The 23,357-nt window shown below is 39.8% G+C and overlaps 1 protein-coding gene across 1 annotated transcript; it reads left to right on the plus strand.

The window, feature by feature from the left end:
* The first annotated feature begins 338 nt into the window (after positions 1–338).
* On the plus strand, positions 339–20,359 carry LOC142388091 (cullin-5-like). The gene is made up of 19 exons (XM_075472988.1): positions 339–393; positions 1,933–2,042; positions 3,311–3,410; positions 3,926–4,102; positions 4,660–4,801; positions 4,890–5,035; positions 5,461–5,541; positions 5,767–5,860; positions 7,084–7,214; positions 7,359–7,466; positions 8,092–8,156; positions 8,246–8,378; positions 8,502–8,633; positions 9,320–9,443; positions 13,311–13,486; positions 13,876–14,037; positions 15,139–15,257; positions 15,400–15,523; positions 16,722–20,359. The coding sequence occupies exons 1-19, from the start codon at positions 370–372 to the stop codon at positions 16,914–16,916; spliced, it is 2,343 nt and encodes a 780-aa protein (XP_075329103.1). The 5' UTR covers positions 339–369; the 3' UTR covers positions 16,917–20,359.
* Positions 20,360–23,357: the final 2,998 nt, after the last annotated feature.

Genomic DNA, 23,357 nt, shown 5'->3' on the forward strand with positions numbered 1-23,357 from the left:
AAAAACTAAAAGCTCACTATGACTCTTAATGCTTCTCAGATAAATAACTTCACCGCAGCAACACGAGACAGGCGTGCAACTATTTAAAATAAGTCATTTTTGTAGCTTTTATTCATCAAACGTTATGCTCCACGAGATTATGTCCCATTATTTACAATATATATATGTATATATATATATACATATATATTTCAAAATATATAAATATATATACATATATATATATTTTCTTTTAAATACGATTTTATGTTAAACTTTGTCGATAATGTGTGTTTTAGTAACAAAGTTTATTTCAGTGTGTAGGGTTACCATTACCTAATCCTGAATACCTGTCTCGCGAGATTCTGCGAAGTGATAAGTTGAAGAAACATGGCGACGTCGAATTTGTTAAAGGTAAGAAGCACTTCAATATATGTCATATTTTCGTGCACATTTGGATTCTTCGTTGTCACATATTTTCAGTTTAATGGCGGGTAAACGTTGTCATTGTTAGAGCTTATAAATCTGTCCCCCAATATGAACAAATATGTAATAAATGCACATAAAGGTGCGCGTGAAGTCACCGTTGCCGTTGTTGAAGTCTGGTGGTGTTACGCCGGGTTCTGTTTCCCCAACCATGCACGTCCCTCTGCCTCGAACTGGGCACGACAGAACCAGTTCTCGGGTCGAACCCTCCGCAGACTCCTGTGATTCTGAAACAAATCAAAACCTTCATCCAGTAGAAACATTTCTGCGAAAGCGAACCGGAGATGAACAAAAAACCATATCCCAGCCCTGGACCCAGTACTGGAGAACATGGGAAACACGGTTCGGAGGGAAACTAAACCTCGACACAAGACACCCTTTCACGTCCGCACCAGAACCGTAAAGCTGTTTCTTTCGGCTAACGGTTGCTAAGCTACTAGCCTTTATTTTTGACAAGCTAAAGTAGCCATGATCAAGCGGCCCGCTGCTGCCTGTTTGACACCTGGCCCCCGGTGTAACGTCAAATTCTGTGACCCAAATAGAAATGCTTGTGTTTTCATTATATAAATGTCTTTAACACACTTTGTCTATCACTGCACGGTATTAAGATGTGGTTACAAACCTGAAACAAATAAGTTAACGTTAATCATGACCTTAGGACGTGTAAATATTGCAGAGATAACCACAAATTTGTATATCTTTATTGACAAAAGCAGCACTCACAACTCTGAAGATAAGTCGGAAGATGAAGACAGTTTTGGTTGCTATAAAAAATCCTGATGTGGTCTCAGAATTTGGCGTTACATCCACTACTGTCAAATATGTTTTCAGGAAGTCCAAAGAGGATGACAGATAGCTTCATTAAGTAGGCTGTGTAAACTTTACTCCTCTAAATCTACACAATATCCAAGTGTTTTTATGATTTTAAGCTAAAGTAATGATTTAAAAGCTGTTCTTGTAGTTAATATTTTGTCATATAGCACATGTAAATTAAGTTTAAACAATTTTTAGTCTGAGCAGCTGTGATTTAGTGTCCATTATATCATCATTATCATTATAAATACTAAAGGAAATCTCAAATTAGGGATTTTTACCCTTATTTGATTTAGTCAAGTTTTTAGCACAGTATTTACAAAGATGCCAAGAAAGTAGTAGAGCTGCACTTTGAATTGCCTTGTGTACGAATTGTGCTCTACAAATAAAATTGCCTTGCCTGGAGCTGTAAATTTATGGCAAACTGATTCCTCTTTTATAAGAGTCTCTGTTTTGATAAAGTTCCCATTGAGGGCCGGTTAACACACCTCATGTAGATTTTTAAATGTGGCAGCATTAATGCTCCAGCCTCCGAACTTCTGGTCTAATTCCAGTCTTTGCTTACTGCCTGTCTTTTTGCCAACTCTTGCTTTAGTTTTTCTCTCCTCTTTCTCATTTCTTTTTCTTTGCTGAAAATCTCTCCTCTTCCTCCAGAACAAGGGGTCCCTGCAGTTTGAGGACAAGTGGGACCTGATGCGGCCCATCGTCCTCAAGCTGCTCCGACAGGAGGCCGTCACCAAGCAACAGTGGTTCGACTTGTTCTCGTAAGAGCTGCTCTTTTTTTCTTTTACGTGCACAGCTGCTGCTTGGCATGGTAATGTATATTGGTGCTCACATACTGGGCTTAGTCTTTACCCGGAGATGCTGTCCAGTCCACTCAGCAGCTGGGATTGAAGAGTGTCTTGTAATAGCTGCTACAGCTTAATGTTCCTATACCTCTTATATATACAGGCTGCTGATAAAGATCCTTACATATGAGTCATCCAGTTTGTTGTAGTCCTAAATGGTTAAAGAGAAGGTAACTCTTGTTGGTTCATTCACACACTGGAAGTCGTTGAGGTCCCATGTGTCACAGACCTACCCTTCCTGTGGGTTGTTACGGTTGTCATTTTAAAGTTGTTTACCCATCAGGCTCTCTTGAGAAAAGGGTAAATGTATGTCTTTTGGAGGACTGTCCCTTGTCCCTTATCCTTATGATGCAGGAGGAATGCTGCATAATTGCCTTGTAGAGTGGGTTTTAAGACCCCTTGAGGCAAATTTGTGCTATTAGTCAGGAACCTATAAGCTCAGTGATATTAAAGGATATTAAAAGTGTCAAGAAAAGGAAGTTGATCACTTATACTTTGTCCTCAGAACGAGAATAAAGAGAGCAGAAACATGGAGAGTTCATTATCTCCTCCAAGAAGTCCGGGAAGATGAGTCAATTTTCAAGGGTTGTTTAGGGATTTCACAGCGCAGCGCAGGAGAGCGCTCAAAAGTTTTAGGTGCATAGTGTGGAGTAGCCATAAAAAACACCCTATCCTGTGTAATTAATTTTTATTTATCCAGAGAAGCTCCATAAAGATACACAATCTTTTCATCCAGGGAGTCCTGGTGAAGATGGTAGCATAAATCAATATTTCACAAAGATAAATGACATGAAATAACTAAAACGAATCACTGCAATCACATGACAGTTTGTGAGTTAAGTTTTATTAAAGCCCAACAATGGGGGATTGTGGGGTTTAAATCAAAACCATCTTTTACTATGAATGAATATCTACAGATGAAATATAGTTCTGCCTATTTTATTAACCTTCTACAAGATTATTTTATGCCACTACCAGCAGGTCAGGGTCTATTGGTTAGTTTTTGATCCAGACTCATGAGTCCTTTGAGATTGTATATCTGTTTTTTCATTTCTTATCTCTCTCTGTGTTTCATATTTTGCCTTCAAACACTTATGGTGAAAAGTTCCCTTTTGAGAAAGCTTATTCATTTATAATTGCTTCATTTTAGGAAAGTAAATGACAGGATACTTTTCTCTCTCCAGAGATGTCCATGCTGTGTGTTTATGGGATGATAAAGGTCCAGCCAAAATCCACCAAGCCCTCAAAGAAGACATCCTCGACTTCATCAAGCAGGCGCAAGCTGTAAGCAGCACCTTTACCAGAGTGTTTCAGGCTCTAGAGATAAGTCATCTTTATCAAAATGCCTGCTATCACATTCTTCAGTGGTGCAATGCTTTGATTGACATCATGCAGAATACATCACATATCACCATACTGGTCACAAACTATTTAGAAAATAAGTGCATCGTCATGGTAAACTTATGGCATGCTAGCTTAACCTGGAAGAGTTTGTACTGAATGTGTTTTTTTGCTCTGTGGCTTGAGTCCAAACAGGTGGTACTGTATAAATAGATGGTGTCATCAGCTTTAGAAATGTACCCAAGCCTGAATTAATCCCTGTGTTATCTTATTTATAAGAACAGACAATAAAACAGGGCCTGAAATAGATCCTTGAGGAACACCTGTGGTATCTGAGAGTTAGCTGACCAATATTCATCCTGTTGTTTGCATGAAACAACACATAAGTGTTTTCAGTAGGTTTGTATGAGTGGAGCTGAATCAGGTCTGACTCTTGGTTGTATCTGATGCCATGGCAGCGTGTGCTGAGCCACCAGGACGACACAGCTCTGCTGAAAGCCTACATTGTGGAGTGGAGGAAGTTCTTCACCCAATGTGACATCCTGCCCAAACCCTTTTGCCAGCTGGAGATCACACTGATGGGAAAGCAAGGCAGCAACAAGAAGGCAAACATGGAGGATAGCATTGTACGCAAGGTGAGAACAGCTCAAGCGCAAGGAAGAAAACGAGGGATTGTGAGGAAGATTAATAGAAAAAGAAGCAGAAAGAATGACTTGGACGGATAAGAACTGTAAAAGGAGTTGAGAGGCGACTAGAAATAACTTAAAATCTTAAGTGAACCAAGTTAAGAAGCGATGAGAAAGTAGAGGGTCAAATTCTTGACTTTCCAAGCTGTAGAGATCATTAAATGGTGACTCATCTTAAAAATACTCCAATAAGAGAACAGCTTAAAGTACTAATTGTGTTGTAGTTTCATGAATGTCTCAGATAATTTGACTGGTTTATTGGAAACTGTAACTTTAGCACAAATTTGAAGGAGAAATCAGGTTCATGCTTATATGAATTGTAACAACAAGAAACGGTTGAAGTTGATGAATTTGAAAGAAAAGAGGATTGAAAAAGGAGCGCTAAAGCAGAGCCGTGAAATGAGAAATAATCAAGACTGATCTATGAAGTTGGAGCAAAGGAGAGGTCCTTTGCAGCTCTGTAAAATACAGTGATGTTAAAGTTACACTTACTTTACTTTCCTCAGCTGATGCTGGACACGTGGAACGAGTCGATCTTTTCTAACATTAAGAGCCGCCTGCAAGACAGCGCTATGAAGCTGGTGCATGCTGAGCGGCTGGGGGAGGCCTTCGACTCGCAGCTCGTCATAGGCGTTCGTGAGTCATACGGTAAGGAGGACTGTCAATACGACCAAATATAGAACTCACGCCGAGTACTTCATGGCCACTTATGTTTGATTTTCTTCTCTCCCACCAGTCAACCTGTGCTCTAACCCAGAGGACAAGCTGCAGATCTACAGGGATAACTTTGAAAAAGCCTACCTGGATTCCACAGAGAGGTTTTACAGAACACAGGCGCCGTCCTACCTGCAACAAAACGGGGTCCAGAACTACATGAAATACGTATGCCTACATATTTTTTTTTTAGTCCTGTTAAGAACCAGGTGGCTGTGAAATGGAGAATGCTACATATCAATAGCCTGATTAAGGAAGAACTGCTCTTAATGCCTTTTAACTTGATAATGAAGTGACACATTCCTCAGTAAACCACCCGTGTTATGTGGTGCTCACAGAGCACATCCGTAATGGTCTGATCACATGTCCAGATCTTAACTCATTCATATTGAAAAGTCAGGGCAAGATGGTAAAAGTGAGTAGCTAACATGCAGACAAGATTAAAATATTACAGGTTTAAAATCTGTACATTCTTTAGGGCAGATTGTCTGCCATGAATGTCTGAATAAAAGAGTTATTCAATAGTTATTTGTAACTCAGTGTTGTACAACTTTGCATCTGTTCCTTGTGTTGATTTCTGTTTCCCGCTTTAGGCAGATGGAAAGCTGAGAGAAGAAGAGAAGAGAGCACTAAGATATCTAGAGACACGTCGTGAATGTAACTCTGTTCAAGCAGTAAGTGTCACCAACACGATCTGAACTATCAATACTATCAATTATACTGCTCTTTACAAATTACACGTAAAGACAAACTCAACATTAACATATCCGACAAAGCTCTATTGAAGCTGCTTTAATCATTATTTTACTTCACGTATTCAGAAAGAAGACCCTTTAGTAGTCTCAATAATGCTGATGTGATGCCTGGTTATTTAAGTGTTTTCTCGTGTGTCTTCACAGCTTATGGAGTGTTGTGTGAACGCTCTGGTGACATCATTCAAAGAGACGATCCTCGCTGAATCTCCAGGAATGATTAAACGCAATGAAACAGACAGTGAGTAGCTCGGCACTGATGAGACGTTTTTGTGAGACTCGGTCTACTATCTGCTGGCCGTCTTCAGCTCTGCATCAGCCAGCCAGAAGTTAAAAATAGAAATGGCTTCTTTGAGTGTTGGTTTCTTGCTGGGCAGAGGAAAGGGACTACACACATATGAATTACTTAAAGTCTGAGATCAAACATTTCTTGGTGCTCCTTTAGAGTAACAGGGGATATAAAGGTAACCAAACTACAAACCTTACTCACAAATGAGCTCAGTAAAGGCTGAAATTCCATTTTAAAACATGTTTTACTGCTGCACTACTGCTTTTCTCTTTATATATGCTCCCCTCGGCACCTTATTTTGAGCAACATCCATCCAATTCATAGTTGCGGATGAGCTGGAGCCTTCCAGCTGCCTTCGTGTGAGAGGCAGGGTACGTTCTGGACGGGTCACCAGTCCATCACAGAATCACACAGAGACAAACAACCGCGAATACTCACATTTACAATCACAAATTAACCTAAAATGTACGTTTTTGGACGGTTGGAGGAAGCCGGCGCACCCGGAGAGAGCTTATTTAAAAACATAATGTCTCTTTTCACTGTTTTGCTCTTTAAATCTAATTTCCCCTAAATCTAAATACTTAAAGCTCCTGTGCTGTCCTCCCTCCACTTACTTCCTGTTCGCTACAGGATTATTTTAATTTTTATTTCTGACTTGTATATCCCTCAATAGAGCAGCGCCACCTTACCTCACTGCTTACCTCATTTCTACACTCCACCCAGAGAGGTGAGGTGCTCTGAAAATGGGCTTAAAACTAGGGGTGATCGAGCCGGTGCAGTAGCAGCCCTAACCTGTGAAACGGGTCCAACACTTTAGATCACTTTTAAAAACCCATTTCTTCTCTTTGGCCTTCCATTCGTGATGAAAACATCTTTATTCCTGCAGTTTTAATACTCCTTTGGCTGTTTCAGGTATTTCAAAGCAGCTGTTTTTGTATTGCTGATGTTGTTGTACCTCTTTGCTTTGTGCAGCAACTTACCTTGTTTTAATATGAGCTGAATGACTAAAATGTACTTTTCTTTGACAGGAACTAAAAAAAGACCCTGTTTAGAGTTATGAAATGTGATGGTCATCAGTTCCTGTGGTCTGTCAGAACCTGTACTTGCATGTCTGTGAGCTCCATTGTTTTGGTTTTTGTCTGGTGTGTAACTCTGATTTTCTTCTCCTGGAGCAGAGCTGCACTTGATGTTTTCACTGATGGACAAGGTTCCCAATGGGATTGAGTCCATGCTGAAAGACTTGGAAGAGCATATCTGCAGTGCTGGGCTAGCAGACATGGTGGCGACTGCTGAGACCATCACTACTGTACGTGCAGTAACACCGGCCTAAGCGTTTAGTAAAGCGCGTGCGTCAGTGTCGTGCTTTTGGGCTGACAACTCCAACAAAATGCTGGTAAAAAGAGGGCCGCTGTACCAGAGTTAACACCGGTGTCTGTGTGTGTTCATCCAGGACTCTGAAAAGTACGTGGAGCAGCTGTTGACCTTGTTTAACCGCTTCAGTAAGCTGGTTAAGGAAGCCTTCCATGACGACCCTCGCTTCCTCACAGCAAGAGATAAGGTCTGTGTTGGCTGGCTCTCAGAGAACAGCACAAAGAAACTCTGAACTGTTTTGATAATAACGTTCTTGCTTTGATGCTTCACCTTGTTGCACTTTAGCTAAGACTGTTGCACGTGTCAAGAAACTTAAGTCTTCTATGAAAAGTTGGAGAAATTATTTGATAAAAGCACATTGTTTTCATGCTGCGTTTGGTTTATTTGAATGTAATAACAAATTCAGCTAAAACTTTTATGAAATCATTAAGAAGTGCTCTGGGAAACACTCGTCCCTGTCTTAAAGTTAGCTTTTCTGTGGCTCACAAGGCTGGAAAAATAACTGAAAAGACTAACTTGTCTCTGCAGGCTTTAGTTGGAAGGCTGGAATGATTTGTGAATTCACTGATCCGCTAAGTAGTTGAAAACCGGCTCCAAAAATGAGCAACTTTTACCTTTTTTTTTTTTTTTTTTTTTTTTTACCTTTTGTTAGTATTGTCCACTGAACATTTGGGTTTTTTAGATGTTTGCTGTTGCTGGCAACCATAAACTGGATAAATATTTGGGGGAAAAAGGAAATAATGTGAACGTTTGTAGGTTTGAGCTGCTGGCTCAGCACTGTAACGTCTGTTTTCTGTTTCCATTCCCACCAGGCATACAAGGCTGTTGTCAATGACGCCACAATCTTCAAGCTGGAGCTACCATTGAGGCAGAAAGGGTGAGTGGCGCTGTTTTTCCCCTGTTGTGTGTTAAATAACGCAGTGTTGATTGAAACTAGAGTTTGTGTTCTTATCCCCATTCAATCAGTGTGGGTATGAAGACTCAGCCAGAGTCAAAGTGTCCTGAGCTGCTGGCAAACTACTGTGACATGTTGCTGAGAAAAACTCCCCTCAGCAAGAAACTCACCTCAGAGGAAATTGAGCTCAAACTCAAAGAAGTGGTGAGTCTTCACATTGTTCAACTCGGGGCTAACTCGGTTTATATTGCTCTGTTTTTAAGACCACATCGATCTCTTGGGGCTGAATTGTTTCCTAAATTCTCACATTAATTTCTGTCTTTGCAGCTCTTAGTGTTGAAGTACGTCCAAAACAAAGACGTGTTTATGCGTTACCACAAAGCTCACCTGACCAGGCGTCTGATTCTGGACATTTCAGCAGACAGCGAGATTGAGGAGAACATGGTGGAGTGGCTCAGAGTGAGTTGGGTTTTTCTTTAGAGAGGCTCTAAATTTGATATATTCAAACCAGCCGAATGCTACTCTGTAGACAAATGAACTATGTTGTATTGTAAGTTGCTCACAGATGTCTTGAAAAGAGAAAATGTAGGCACCAAAATAGCTATAAATTGATGTAGGTTACCAGTCATCTGGATGGTGGTAGTCCTAAAAGCTTTAACTTTGTTCTTGAAGATGTTTTCTCTGAATCAAGGAAGGTTGAGAGGTCGATTATTGTAAAGAACCAATGATTTTAAACTTTTAGGACATGGAATCGGGGAGGCAGAGCCTTTAGTTCTCAGGCTCCTCTGATAAGGCACACCAGCTCCCTTCCTGCTTATAACTTACCTACATTCAGTGATCTGTCCGTGTGCTGTTTGTTTGAAATCTTCTGTTCAGTCTCTCATATAATCCTTGTTTATATTTCACTTCTTGTTTTTGTTGATTTCATATTTCATAGCTCTCTGCTTTTTAACGTTGTGCTAAAAGTGCCAAATAAATAAAGTTTAAGTTTAGGAATCAGTATTAAATGTATTAAGAAAAGATATATTTGGTTGACCCTCAGAGTTTAGGTTCACTAACAAGCCAAAGTTAAGATAAACTGAAGTTAAGTTCCTTCACTGTGTTGTTTTATATTTCATCTTTGTGTGTCTGTCATGTCGTTGCAGGAAGTAGGAATGCCTGCCGATTATGTGAACAAGCTGGCCAGGATGTTTCAGGACATCAAGGTGTCAGAGGACCTCAACCAGGTCTTCAAAGAGATGCACAAACACAACAAGCTGGCGCTGCCAGGTACCACCAACACACACTCGACAATCTTAAAACGCTGGCAAATGCAAACATAAAAATAACAAAAAAATGCTGAAGTATTCATTCCTTGTGCAAAATAAGGCAAGGCAAGGCAAGGCATCTTTATTTATATAGCGCATTTCATACCACAGGCAACTCAATGTGCTTTACATAAAGACAAGGCATTTAAAAGAACAGCATAAAGCAGCAATTTAAAGAGAAAAAAAATAGAATAAAAATTAAAGCAATCAAAGAAGAGGGGAAAAAGAAAAATATAAACTCAACCATAAGCACACCGAAAGAGAAATGTTTTTAACCTGGATTTAAAAGTGCTTACAGTTGTGGCTGATTTCAGTTCTGCTGGTAGTTTGTTCCAGTTGTGTGCAGCATAACAGCTAAAAGCTGCTTCAGCGTGTCCAGTTTGAACTCTGGGCTCCACTATCTGACCTGACTCAGCAGATCTCAGAGCTCTGCTGGGTTTATACTCTACCAGCATGTCATTCATGTATTCTGGACCTAAACCGTTCCATGATTTGTAGACGAGTAGCAGAACTTTAAAATCTATTCTGTATCTGACCGGTAGCCGATGTAAAGACTTGAGAACTGGGGTGATGTGATGTGATCTCTTTGTTCTGGTTAAAACTCGGGTTGCAGCGTTCTGAATGAGCTGCAGCTGTTTGAGACTCTTTTGGGGGAGTCCAGTCAGAAGACCGTTACAGTAGTCAAGTCTGCTGGAGATGAAAGCATGAATCAGCTTCTCCTGATCCGTTTGGGACATGAAACCCTTAATTCTGGATATGTTCTTAAGTTGATAAAAGGCTGATTTGGTGACTGATTTGATATGATAGTTGAAGGTCAGGTCTGAGTCTATCAGCACGCCGAGGTTCCGGACTTGGTCTTTAGTTTCTAGAGACAGTGACTCAAGATGTTTACTGACAGCAAACCTCTTCTCTTTGTTGCCAAACACAATGACCTCAGTTCTTTCTTGATTTAACTGAAGGAAATTTAGGTTCATCCACTTTTTGACTTGCTCTAAGCAGTCGCACAAAGACTCTGTAGGACTGCAGTCATCTGGAGACAGTGCGAGATATATCTGTGTGTCATCTGCATAGCTGTGGTAGTTGACTTTAGAGTTCTTCAGAATTTGACCCAGAGGCAGCATGTATAGAGTGAACAGAAGGGGTCCAAGAACTGACCCCTGAGGAACTCCACATGTCATAGCCACTCGATCAGATTGATTACTTCCAATGGTCACAAAATAACTCCGCTCCTCCAAGTAGGACCTGAACCATTCTAGGACTGTCCCGCTGAGTCCTGCCCAGGTTTCCAACCTGTTCAGCAGTATACTGTGATCCACAGTGTCAAATGCAGCACTGAGATCCAACAATACCAGAACTGACACCTTGCCTGAGTCAGTGTTCAACCTTATGTCATTTAACATTTTAATAAGAGCCGTTTCTGTACTGTGGTGAGGTCGGAAACCTGACTGAAATTTGTCAAGGAGTCCACTGGAGTTCAAGAAGTTACTGAGTTGATTAAAAACCACTTTCTCAACAATCTTGGCTATAAAAGGAAGATTTGAGATGGGTCTGTAGTTGGTTAAAATGGAAGCATCCAATGTTGTCTTTTTTAGGAGTGGCTTGATGCCAGGTACTTTTAAGGGTTTAGGAAACGTGCCTGATTGAAGTGAGCAGTTTATTATTTGCTGCAAATCTGTTTGGACAGAGCTTACAATAGTTTTAAAGAAGTCAGATGGCATTGTGTCAAGACAGGATGTCGATGGTTTAAGATGCTGGACTGTTTCTTCTATGGTTTTTTTGGTCAACTGTATTGAATTCTGACATCATAGTTGATTGATTCCTAGGTGGTTTTAAGAATTGTGTCATTTTATTATTTTGCTGATTTATGTTGATATTTAGCCTTATAGATTTGATATTTTCATTGAAAAAACAAGCAAATTCATTGTATTTTTCTGTGGAACAGAGTTCTGAAACTATCTGTTTTGGGGGGGTTGTCAGCTTATTAACCATAGCAAACAGAGCACGAGTGTTGTTGATGTTCTTATTAATCATTTCAGATAAAGTGTTGCTGTCTAGCCTTGAGTAACCCGTGGTTAAAATGACAAAGACTTTGTTTGTAGATGTCATGGTGAATTTGAAGTTTAGTTTTTCTCCATTTACGCTCTGCTTTCCTGCATTCTGTTTTCAAGGCCTTTACCATAACAGTGTTCCTCCATGGTGTTCGCTTTCTGCTCAAGATCATCTTATTTTTAACAGGTGCAACAGTATCCATGACATTTGAGATTTTCAAGTTAATAAGAAAAATACTTTAACTTGTGTGATGTAGAACAGGTCAAATTGATTCGTGACAATTGTTTTTAAACAAAACAAGTAAGATTTTTGCATCCGATCCTGCTTAAAACAGACTTGGATAATGTTCTCCCTGAGACAATCATAACAATACTGTAAGGAGGGTTTCCTGGGCAGCCGTTCTGATGCCTTCAGGACCGAGAGTCAAAGTAGATGAGCAAGAGTCTTTAGAGGAGAATATTCTTTAATACGGTGTACACCTGGTCATACAGCTTTAGGTGATATCTTCCTCATGATTTCTATAAGGAAGGTCTAGACATCTTGGTTCAATATCTGAACCTCCAAATAACGTATATCTCCAGACTGACCCTTCCAAGGTCATGCAGCATCAATCAGCCCTGGTCTCACCCAAAACATCAACCCACATGTGTTGGAAATAGCAAGGCTCAATATAGTCCAAAAGTCTGTGGAATCCAATGTCTTCAACAAATGAAAACGTCTGGTCGTCCAGAGCCACACACTCCATCAGTTTTTGAGTGATGCCCTTTGCCCTCGGGTGGTCGCGGCTGTATTTCCTGGCTTTATCCGACGATAGGAGAAGCGACTGCTGGTGAGGTTTTGTTTTGCAGCCGGTGACCTGTTTCTCGCTTTCCTTCTTTCCCGCCATAGACTCGGTCGGTCGGGATGACAGTTCTTGAAATGGTTAATTAAGTTTATAATGTTGAAAGACTTAGTTTTAGCTCCTCCTCGCATCACAGATGCTGAGCAGTCATTGCAAATCCCAGTTTTGCTCCATTTCCGACACTTTAAAAACCTCTCTCCTGCCTATCATGGCGTCACGTTCATCACAAAAAAAGCTGTTATTTTATCGGTTAATTATATCAGTGGAATGTCTGATGGTTAATTTCAAAGCCAATATTTGCCGATACCGATAACGTGCCGATAATATCGTGCATCTCTAGTTTTGATGTTACTGTTTGGCACTGAAATCTAACGATGAATAGTATCTTTTTTTAAATGAGCGAGTGTTCAGCAGATTAAATGAGTTGTAATCATGAGGTTAGTAAGACCAAAGATAGACTTTTACAAACATATAAACATGTAAGTCTGATGTTTCTCAAATTCAAACTTACAACCAAACAACATGGAAGGGGATCGAATCCCTTTTTTTAATTTATTTTTTAGAAAACATTCAAGTGTAATTGTTTATTAATACAGCTGAATTCCCAATAAAGCTGCTTTCATTCAGCTGCTCATTTAGACTACGTGTCAACTTGTGGTCACTTGAAACATTTCCAGCTCTAATAAAATCCAGATTTTACAACCACAGCCTCATCTGACAAGATCATCTTTCAAGAAACTTTAAAACAAAATGTCTGTGCAGTGAATTCAGCTGTACTTACACGTATGGCAATCTCTCACAGAGGAAGTTATAATACATTTATTTACCTTCCTTGATGTCTTTATTGCAGAGATTAAACTTCTGTAATGTTTGACTCATTCTGATGTTGATGATGGAGAAAAACGACACGTTTATCAGAGTTCTTCCTTCTGCCGGCAGCGGACAGCGTCAACATTAAGATCCTGAACGCTGGGGCTTGGTCACGGAGCAGTGAGAAGGTTTTCGTCTCGCTGCCCACGGAGCTGGAGGACCTGATCCCAGAGGTGGAAGACTTCTACAAGAGGAATCATAGCGGTCGTAAACTCCACTGGCATCACCTCATGTCCAACGGCATTGTGAGTAGAAAAGTGAAGGCAAGAGCTCCAGTTGCAACGAAGAGTCAGTGGTTGAAATCTCATCCGATAATTTCTTTGGGGAAATCATTTGTTTAGATAATCTTTAGATTTTTGACTCTATAACCCACTTTTCTTCTCTTTTAATTTTATATTTTCTTTTTGTTTAGTCTTTTGTCTTATTTATTATGTTTTTAAAAACAATATATTTGCATAAAGTGGCATCATTATGGAAAGTCGAGGGGAAGTTATTATAGAGGTTGTATGTTTAATCTTATCTAGTCTTAGCTGCAGATATCAAGATACCAAAGCCCGGACTAACACAGCAACCCCCTTGTTGTCTTCATCATTGAGTGTTCCTCCCAACATATTTCCCGCGTCCTTCTGCTCAGATCACCTTTAAAAACGAGGTGGGCCAGTACGACCTGGAGGTGACGACGTTCCAGCTCGCAGTGCTGTTTGCCTGGAACCAGCGGCCCAGAGAGAAAATCAGCTTTGAGAACCTCAAGCTGGCCACAGAGCTGCCTGATGCAGAGCTGCGTCGAACACTATGGGTCAGAGCTGGCTTTTATTTTCATGAACATTGCATACTGACCTGTACGCCGCTTTCCTCTCACTCCCCAGTGTTGTGGACGCAGTACTCATTTCAAAACAGTCGGCTACTCTGTACATGTTGTAAAGAAAACCCTTATTTTCAGTTTTAACACTACATGCTGCCTCCTGCATGCTCCAAACTGAGAGATCACATCTCCAACAGAAAGTCCAAACCAGAATATGGCTCAGGTACCATCATGTTTTACATCTTGGCGTTGGTAACTATCTTGAGACTCGGGACCTTATCGTAACCTCGGAGTGTTGATAGACTCAGATCTGACTTTCAGCAGCCACATCAAAGCTGTCACCAAGGCAGCTTTTTACCATCTCAGAAACATCAACAGAATTAAAGTTTCCTCTCCCAAACAGACCAGGAGAAACTCATCCATGCATTCATCTCCAGTAGACTCCATCACTGTAACGCTCTTTTAACTGGACTTCCCAAAAAGAGCATTAAACATCTGCAGCTCATCCAGAACGCTGCTGCTGGAGTTTTAACCCGGACTAAGAGATCTGAACACATCACAGCAGCTTTAAAATCTTTACTCTGGCTTCCAGTCAGTCACAGAATAGATTTTAAAAGCCTGCTGATGGTTTATAATCTGTGATCTGTTCAGAGAATATAAAGCCAGCAGAGCTCTTAGATCCAAGGACTCAGGTCAGCTGGTCCAGTCCAGAGTCCAGACTAAACATGGAGAAGCAGCATTTAGCTGTTATGCTGCAAACAAGTGGAACAAACTGCCAGTGGAGATTAAACTTTCACCAAATGGAGACATTTTTAAATCCAGGTTAAAGACATTTCTGTTCTCATGTGTCTATGCATGAAATCTGCACGCTATCTTTGAACTTATCTGGCCTGTTGCTTGTTTTTAAATTCATTTAAATGATTTTATTTGTTTCTCTTTATATTATTTTATGTATTTTTAATGCTTCTTCCACTCCCTGCTGCAATGCTTTTATTTTATGTAAAGCACTTTGAATTGTTTTGTACATGAAATGTGCTATACAAATAGATTTGATTTGATTTGATCTGAAGACTTTTCTCTCTTCTGTCCCTGAAGTCTCTGGCTGCCTTCCCCAAGCTGAAGAGACAAGTGCTGTCTTATGACCCTCCAGTTAGCTCGCCCAAAGACTTCACAGATGGCACGCTATTCTACGTCAACCAGGAGTTCTCACTCATGTAGGTTCTGCTGTTTGTAGGAACTGAAAAAGATGTGACTGAGATTTCTTTAATTGAGCTGATACTTCATAGTTTACGTATAGTATAGTTTAAGATATTTGGGAGATTGATCATTTGTCTCTTTTTGTGTTGATTTTCTCAGCAAAAACTCCAAAGTCCAGAAGAGGGGGAAAATCAATTTGATTGGTCGGCTGCAGCTAACCACAGAGCGAATGAGAGAAGAAGAGAATGAAGGAATCGTACAGCTCAGAATACTCAGAACTCAGGTACAAAAATACAGTGTTGAGTATCTTGATTAAGATGAGATTGTTGGATTATCTGGTTGTAACTCACCATTTCATAGTTGACAGAGGATGTTTATGCACACATTGGACGTATCATTAACAAGTGCGTGAGTACGAGACTCAGTCCAAACAGCCGCCCATACGTTATGTTTCACTTAGTTCAGGTGAGAAACTCAGACATCTCCCCCCTCAGCGACACTCTCCAGGCTCCTCCTGAGGGATCCTGAGGAGTTTCCAGGCCTGATGGGATCATATAATCCCTCCAACATGTTCTGGGTCTTCCCTGGGGGCCTCCTCCCGGTAGGATGTGCCCTATAAACCTCCAAAGGGAGGCGACCAGGAGGCATCCTAACCAGATGCCTGAGCCACCTCAGCTGACTCTTTTCGATGCAGAGAAGCATCGAGCTACCCCGAAGCTCCGCACCTTATTTCTTAGGCTGAGCCCAGCCACCCTCTCAAGGAAACCCATTTCAGCCGCTTGTATCCCTGAGCATCGGTAAGGGTTGGAACAAAGATGGGCCGGTAAACTGAAATCCCTCATTTCTGCCTACGAAGCCCCAATCGCTCTCTCCATCTTTTCCTCCAACATCACTTCGACTGAACTCGTGAACAAGATCTGAGATACTTTTCCTGCTTTGTGAGAACCATGGCTGGAAAAAGGAGAAAAGATCCTGAAAATGATCAATAACTGGGATCCTCGTGTCGATCTAAGCACGCTCGTTATTTTCAAGGTATTTCCTTTGATGTCATGCAGTTAAGGGAAAAAGAAGGAGAGGAATTTAATTTCGTCACTGATCTTGCTCTGCAAGTCATCTTCTTATTTGTGTATGTTGTTCTCTTTTAATTTTCACCATTAAAGCCAATATCTTTTGTAAATTCACCATAGATTATCGATAGAAACGTTGGTAAACAATTTCTATTCAAGCCAACCAGTCTTTGGGTTAAAGTTGGATAAAAAATAAAAAAAAACATTTAAGATGCAGTCAGACGGTCCTGTGACCTCCTGATGATGAGCCATAACCTTAAAGGTTGAATATTCTGTGAATAAATCTGAAATCCTGTGCACAAACTGCACAGATTAGGTACAACTCTGCTGCTAGTGTTCAGATGATATAATTGTGTTTGCAACACAGCGTTTGGAGACGGTGAAGGTGTAAAATTATCTCCATTTTGTCCTCAGGAGGCCATCATCCAAATCATGAAGATGAGGAAGCGACTCAGCAATGCGCAGCTGCAGACGGAGCTGGTAGAAATCCTGAAAAATATGTTTCTGCCTCAGAAGAAGATGATAAAGGAGCAGATCGAGTGGCTCATAGAGCACAAGTATATTAAGAGGGACGAGGCAGACATCAACACCTTCATCTACATGGCCTAGGCAGCGCAGGAGAACCGCATTTTTGTTGTTTTTCCTGCTGGTCTGCAACTGGCGCTTTAAAAACCTGCAAGAGGAGACGGATGAGGAATCAAAGGATGTGTCTGAAGAAAGGGAAATGAGCTGATGGAGCCTCTTCGACTAAAGTGCGGATGTTATTTCTGTTTGTGAGGCTCCGGTGTGTAATCTGAGCGTCATTTCAAGACGTAGCTTTGAGTCATCGGGCTGTCTGTTTGTCTCTGCTGCCCTCTTGTGTCCGATCAGAGGAGACCGACGGCATCGCGCGCCCTTCGCCAGCAGTTCAGAAGAAAAAAATAGTGATATTATTAAATGAAATACTTCCTGCCTTACTTTTCATCAGCCATGGACTGCGGAGGAGGTGGAGGTGAAGAGTGGAGGGAAAGGAGGACAAGCTGGTTTCAGTCGTTTGCTTTCTCCATAACGCAGCAGCAGTCCTGCGTCCCTCCAGTTTTACATTGAGGTTTTTTCTTTATTGTTTTGGACAGTGAATGCAAAGAGCTAAAACTGAAAGCTGCCAACAAGGAGGAGAAAGACTAGTTCAAACCACCGAGGAGTATTTTGCCAAAATTGTGTGTGTGTTCAGGTGCATGGTGTGTATCTGATCTTTTAGACGTGTGTGTGTTTGTGCATTTTCAACAGCATGCTGCTCAATTATTATTATTTCTTTTTTTCTTTTTTTGTTCAGTGGAGAATCTGTCACACTTTGTGGTTGTGTCTGAAAAAGTTGAGGAATTGTTTGGTTTTGTTTTGATGTCCTGTGACTGCAGGTTAACTTCAGCAGGTGAACTTGGTCTGTGTTGGACAGTTGTCAGACTGAAAAGTATTTATTTAGTATATAAAATAAAAAAAACACCTTTTTCTGAACATTGTTAGATTTAACTTCAGCCTTATTAACTTTATCCACGAAAGGAGGACACAATTGGAATCAAGTGATCCTTTTTTGTGTCATTTTAAATAAACACCAATCCCTACAATCCGGACCATAAGTACTTGGGTATCAACACATTTTTTATGATCTAAGAATCTACGTCAGATAAAGCCCTTTTAAACATTCAGTGCCTAAAGTTTGAAAGCTCAAATGTTCCTGGACCGAGTCAGTCAGATGACACCTGAAGTTTTGGACTCTCGGACATCAGCAGGCGGTTGTTTTTCACCCGCTCTCTCACCTTTTCCACAGTCATTTCAGCTCTTGTTTTGTTTCTGTGCCTGATGTCTTAATCAGGTGCTCTGCAGCTCGGTTTTACTGAGACTAGTTTAAGTTGTTCTGACGGCGACTGAAGTATCAATAAGTTCACGTGTGCCATTTCTTTTTGCAGCCATAGATGTCCAAGTGGAATTAAAGTAAGATGATACAAGAGGAGATGCCACAATGTCCTCTTCCCAACATTTTGACTGAGGTGGATTGTTCGTTTAATCTGTCAAGAGAACAACTTGTTTTCTTAAATCCCAAAGCTTTTATCGCTCGTTTTACCACCTAATTTTTAAAAGATTAAATTGCTTTGTTTGTTTGATTTATTTTAAGCTGGCTACCTCACAACCAACCCACTCATTAATTTTCCTCAAGTTTGGAGTCTCATGATTATCTTCTTCACATCTGCTCCTCATGTTGACCGGAAACTCTACCTCAATCTAAAGGGCAACTGTTAATCAGCTCTGAGGCACGAAGGAGTTCGTTGTTCATAAACTAATATGGAAGCAACGCAGAGAAAGTCTGTAATTACTTTTGAACCTTTAAACTTTGAGCACTGTGAAATGGGCTTAGTAAATCTGCTCAAATCAAAGCTGTTCGCTTTCATTTTGGATTGACTGATTCATTTTAAAGTGAATGTACTTGAACAGGGAAGCTGAACAAAGGGCAAAAACTGTCCAAATGCTTGTGGTCTGGACTCTACACCCACTAGATTGAGGATCTTTACTGATTTTTTTACTTCAGGAAGCCACAGAGAGACCATCATGCTTTGCACAGTGTAATATCAGGAAAATCCTGTTCAAATGTGGCAGCATGTAGCTGCAGAAATGCTTTTTCTTTAAGGTTTAAGGTAAAGTAAATGAGCTGCTCGTCAATGAAGGGTCACTTTCTCAAAGCCAAACGCAGTCTGAGCTGTTTTATTGTTCATGTAGCCATTATGTTGTGCATGTGTGTGCTGAACCGCTTTGTTTTTTTCCCGATCAAATCCATCAGATAACGCACAGAAAAGTCACTTCACCTTCAAAATTGTTGACTTTGAGAATTGTTTTCGTGTAAATGAGGGTTACGTGGTAGCCATTTGTGCTCTTTGCCTTTTGTGGTCAGTCTTAGTAGAGAAGATACTCTATAATTTAACAGTAACTAATCAGAATCCGTACTCTACAGGATTGGTTCAGACTTTCAGATAACTGGTGAGCTCCTCACCTGTTGGGTTATATGTGTTTGTTAGCTGAAAAAAAAATCTAACTTTTGACCTTTTTGGTGTGGCTTTGGTTGCAAAAACTGCCTCCCAGATGTGTTGAAGAGTCTGTTTCAATTCACCGCAGGTGTGTCGGTGAATGTGGGAGATTAAGACTAAATTTGTTTTTTAAATTATTTCCAACTGTGTCAAACGCATCATCGTTTGTTTGGCAGAAACCTTTATTTCATCTGTAGAGCATCAAGCTTTATACACCTCCATGAACTTCTTCAGAAACAAAGAAAATGGCACCAGAACGGAGATGGTGATGGATTACTGATGTCATGAATTAAAAGAAAGTCTGAATCTGTCCTTTATGAGCTTTATGTTCAACTGAAACCTTTTCCTGGAAAATTTGTTATTTTCTTATCCAGAGAAAAAAAAACACCAATTTAGATTGAAATGTTTTAATTGTTAGAAACTTAACACAAGATGAGGACACAACCATTTAAATGACAGCCAGTACGCCATGAAGACCTGGAAGTTTAATTCTCCACTGAAGAATTTTCTGTTTTAAACGTGAGTTTTTTTTTGTCCTGTTACACTTCTTTGTCCTTATTTGTCCTTTAGGGGCTCAAAGGTCATGTCTCTTCACTCTTGCTGCCACTGAGACAGTTAATGTATGTCAGGTTTTAAGCGTTAGTTCCTACTGCAGCTGCTCCTTGTGTTCAGCGAGTACCGGGTCGGCTGCAGCCCGGGGAATTAAAGAGGAAATAACTGAGTTTAAACCATTTTATCGTTTGCACTGAGAGTCGTTCTGCTCCCATTTTGGATCCCCACGTTGAACTGAACATCAAATCCTGTGAGCAGCAAGGAGAAAAGAGACGACAGTGAATGTGTGAAACAGATTATTATTTTTTTTTTTAAGATATTTATTCTATATTCATGAAGAATGTTATTTGTCTTTGTCAGTCGCAATATTTTTGTTTTCTGTCTTTTTAAACCGATGTTTCCGTGTTATGTTCCCAGTGCTGAGATGAACAGTATTTATTTACCACAGCTCTGCTCCGTTTCATTTTTACTTAGACGAAACAAAAGTTTAAATAGCTTTTAATATCGATGCGAGTCACACCTACAATCCTTCGATAATCGATAATCCTTCAGTTTATGTTGCACCAGAGCAGGATGGTTTTGTCAAACTCATTATGCAGCTGTATTCTCTATGCACAGAACTGGCTCAATCAGTGTAGATCAGATGAATCCTGCTTGTTTTTTAAACTTTTAAACACTCCTGAAGACAATGAGATGAAGTCCTGTAAATTAGGGCTTTCTCTGTTTCAGTACTTTGGTCTTTCTTTGTGTGATCGGAAACCTATTTAATAGCTTTAATGCGGTGAGCGCCACATTTCATGTTCACCAACAAAATAAAAAGTTAAAGATCATTTCAGATCGTGCTTATTTAGTCAGTCAGGACTTTGACTCTGGATAAATTCCTTCCCATCTGTCATATAGGGGGGATTTTAACAGCCGTACGGGCACAGAAGAGTCCGAGAGATCAGTTGTACAGTGTTTTTACACAGCAGCTGGAGCCTGCAGTCACAGGTTGAATGATCTGCTGGATTTATTCTGGATTTCTACATCCACAAGTGAATAAAGCCAGATGAATGAAAACAAAGTGTATTCTGGTTTGATTATAACAGAGTAATTCAAATACCAACAAAAGAACAACGTAGAAATGCTTTTTCAAGTTTTTTGTGCCTGTTGTGATTTATTTTTGCTCTAAATGCACAATCACAGAGGCTTTTATGTCAGTCTGGAGGTTCAGAAACATCACGTATGACCCTCTGCATGATGAATTTACACGTTATAGAAGCTAAAAATCAGTGGTGGAGTGACACAAACACATCAAATATAAACTGAAAGCTTTAGGCTTACCTAAAACGTGTGAGTTACTCACACAAGTTTTACACATAATTATTAGTAAAAATGTGTAACACACAATAAAAGCACTTATTTTTCTCTTTACAACGTTAATATTTTGGTCTGACTCTTAACCACTACGAGCAAATAGAAACAACCAAACCAACCTTTTAAGATGAAAGAAACTTTCCTGGTCCTTCTTATGTCCTCGAGGGTCAAAGTTTGAACATGTTGACATTTCATACGTTGTTGACGGGTTATTTAAATCATCATTTCAAATGCACTTGATCTTCTTCAGTCTCTTTTGAACAGAGTTATACATCCTATGAAAGTAGTTTATCCCAAAAGTCTATCAAATCTGACTAAAAACTTTAAAAAGCCTTTTTCCTTTGAGTACCTTTAACTTTCTCAGCCTAAAGAAATCTGTCAACCAGCATTTAGTAACGAACACAAATGGCTTCATCTGTATGATATAATCCAGATCAGTATGATCCACGTTTACACTGCTCATGTGTAAATCTAGTGCGGATTAACAGTGAGGACCTAGTTAAAGGCGACCTTTGCTATATTGAGACGTATTTTTATTTTCATCCTCATTATTCACAGTGTAATCCAGAATTTAAATGAATAAATTAATGTTTTGGTCAGTTTTGACTATCTAAATCAAGATCAAAAGCATGCAGTGAAATGAAAGCAGAGATTGGCTTTAGATTTAATCGCTAAGCTTTACGTGAGCGGATATTTAGAAACTCCTGTCAACGAAATGTACTTCACAACAACATGGTCACTGTTACGTCTGTGCTGAAAATTATAACTGAAAGGACCATGGTTTTAAAAGAGAACATTATAGGCATCTAATATATACTTTATGCCATAAAAGTTCAAGTTAAAGTGGTCTCTGATTTATGGGTAATTTTTTATTGTCCAACATGCACATTTTCTTTCAGTATTACAGCTTTATAGTATTTTAAGACTTTCTTTCTGCAAAACTGTCAACAATCAGTAAGAAACAGTATGAGTGAGTCTTAGCTGAAAGTTATACTTTTAAACCAGAGCTTTGATCTCTGTCGTGTTCTCCCATGACAGCCTGTGTAAACCATGGGCCCGGTCTGTTCTGCACAGAGGGAGGACTTAACTGTAACCCAGTGACAAAACCTGAACAAAACACACTCAGTCACAGCCTAAATCAGCTGAATGTTAGCCACTATGTCAAGACATTAAACTGTACTGTTGGAGTGGAATGAGAGTGGTTCAGCTACTCATTTACTGCATTATTTCTCTTGTTTCAATCATTCTTAAAGTTGAATTAATTATTTTCTGGCCAAATAAAGACAATGGATTGAACCGATATTTATTTTCTCTTTCTCTTGTTTCTATTTTGGTCTGAAAAAATTAAATGAGTTAAAGCAAAATTAGAGAAGTATGTGAACCTTAATACTATGTGCTTCCAACTTGTTTTGAAGGACACCAACTTTTGTTATTCACATTCCTGGGTCTGAAACTTCCCTGAAACGCCACAGTTAACGACTTTGGTTCTCGGCCCAACACACAGCATTTTGCTTTACGGTCAATTAACATTTTTGTGGGCTTCTGATGGCTTCTTTCTGGCCTCAACGTGACAGCAATTTCACCTGTATGCCTGCACATGTGCAAGGCTCGCTCAGAGATTTGTTTTTGTGACAGGCGTGTTACATCTCACAACTGTAGGGGCAGCCAAAAAGCAAAATATTTGCCAAATTCTGAGTGTTACTTTAATTTATGGAGTCAAAAGTTTCCATGTTTGTCATTTCCCACACAAACTTACAAATATCGGTCAAAAAAGGGTAATGTTTGTCTATAATGAATTAATGAATAACAAAACACATAAATACTAAATTTTAAACCAATCAAACAAACGTATATATGTTCGTATAAATAGCTCTCACTATGTATTTGATGAACATGTTCTAAATAATTATGTAACCGTTAATAATTACAGTATATACAACACATATATTTACATACGTGTCTGTTTGAGTCGATTAGTGCACACTTGAGTTATACAATACATAAGCGTCAAAAAATGGACTGCTCCTTTAAAAAGAATGCACCTGCTTCTGACTACCAGGGTGGACAATATGTTTATCCGATTTATTCA

The sequence above is a fragment of the Odontesthes bonariensis genome, chromosome 9 (assembly GCF_027942865.1).
Source record: "Odontesthes bonariensis isolate fOdoBon6 chromosome 9, fOdoBon6.hap1, whole genome shotgun sequence".
Taxonomy (NCBI): Eukaryota; Metazoa; Chordata; class Actinopteri; order Atheriniformes; family Atherinopsidae; genus Odontesthes; species Odontesthes bonariensis.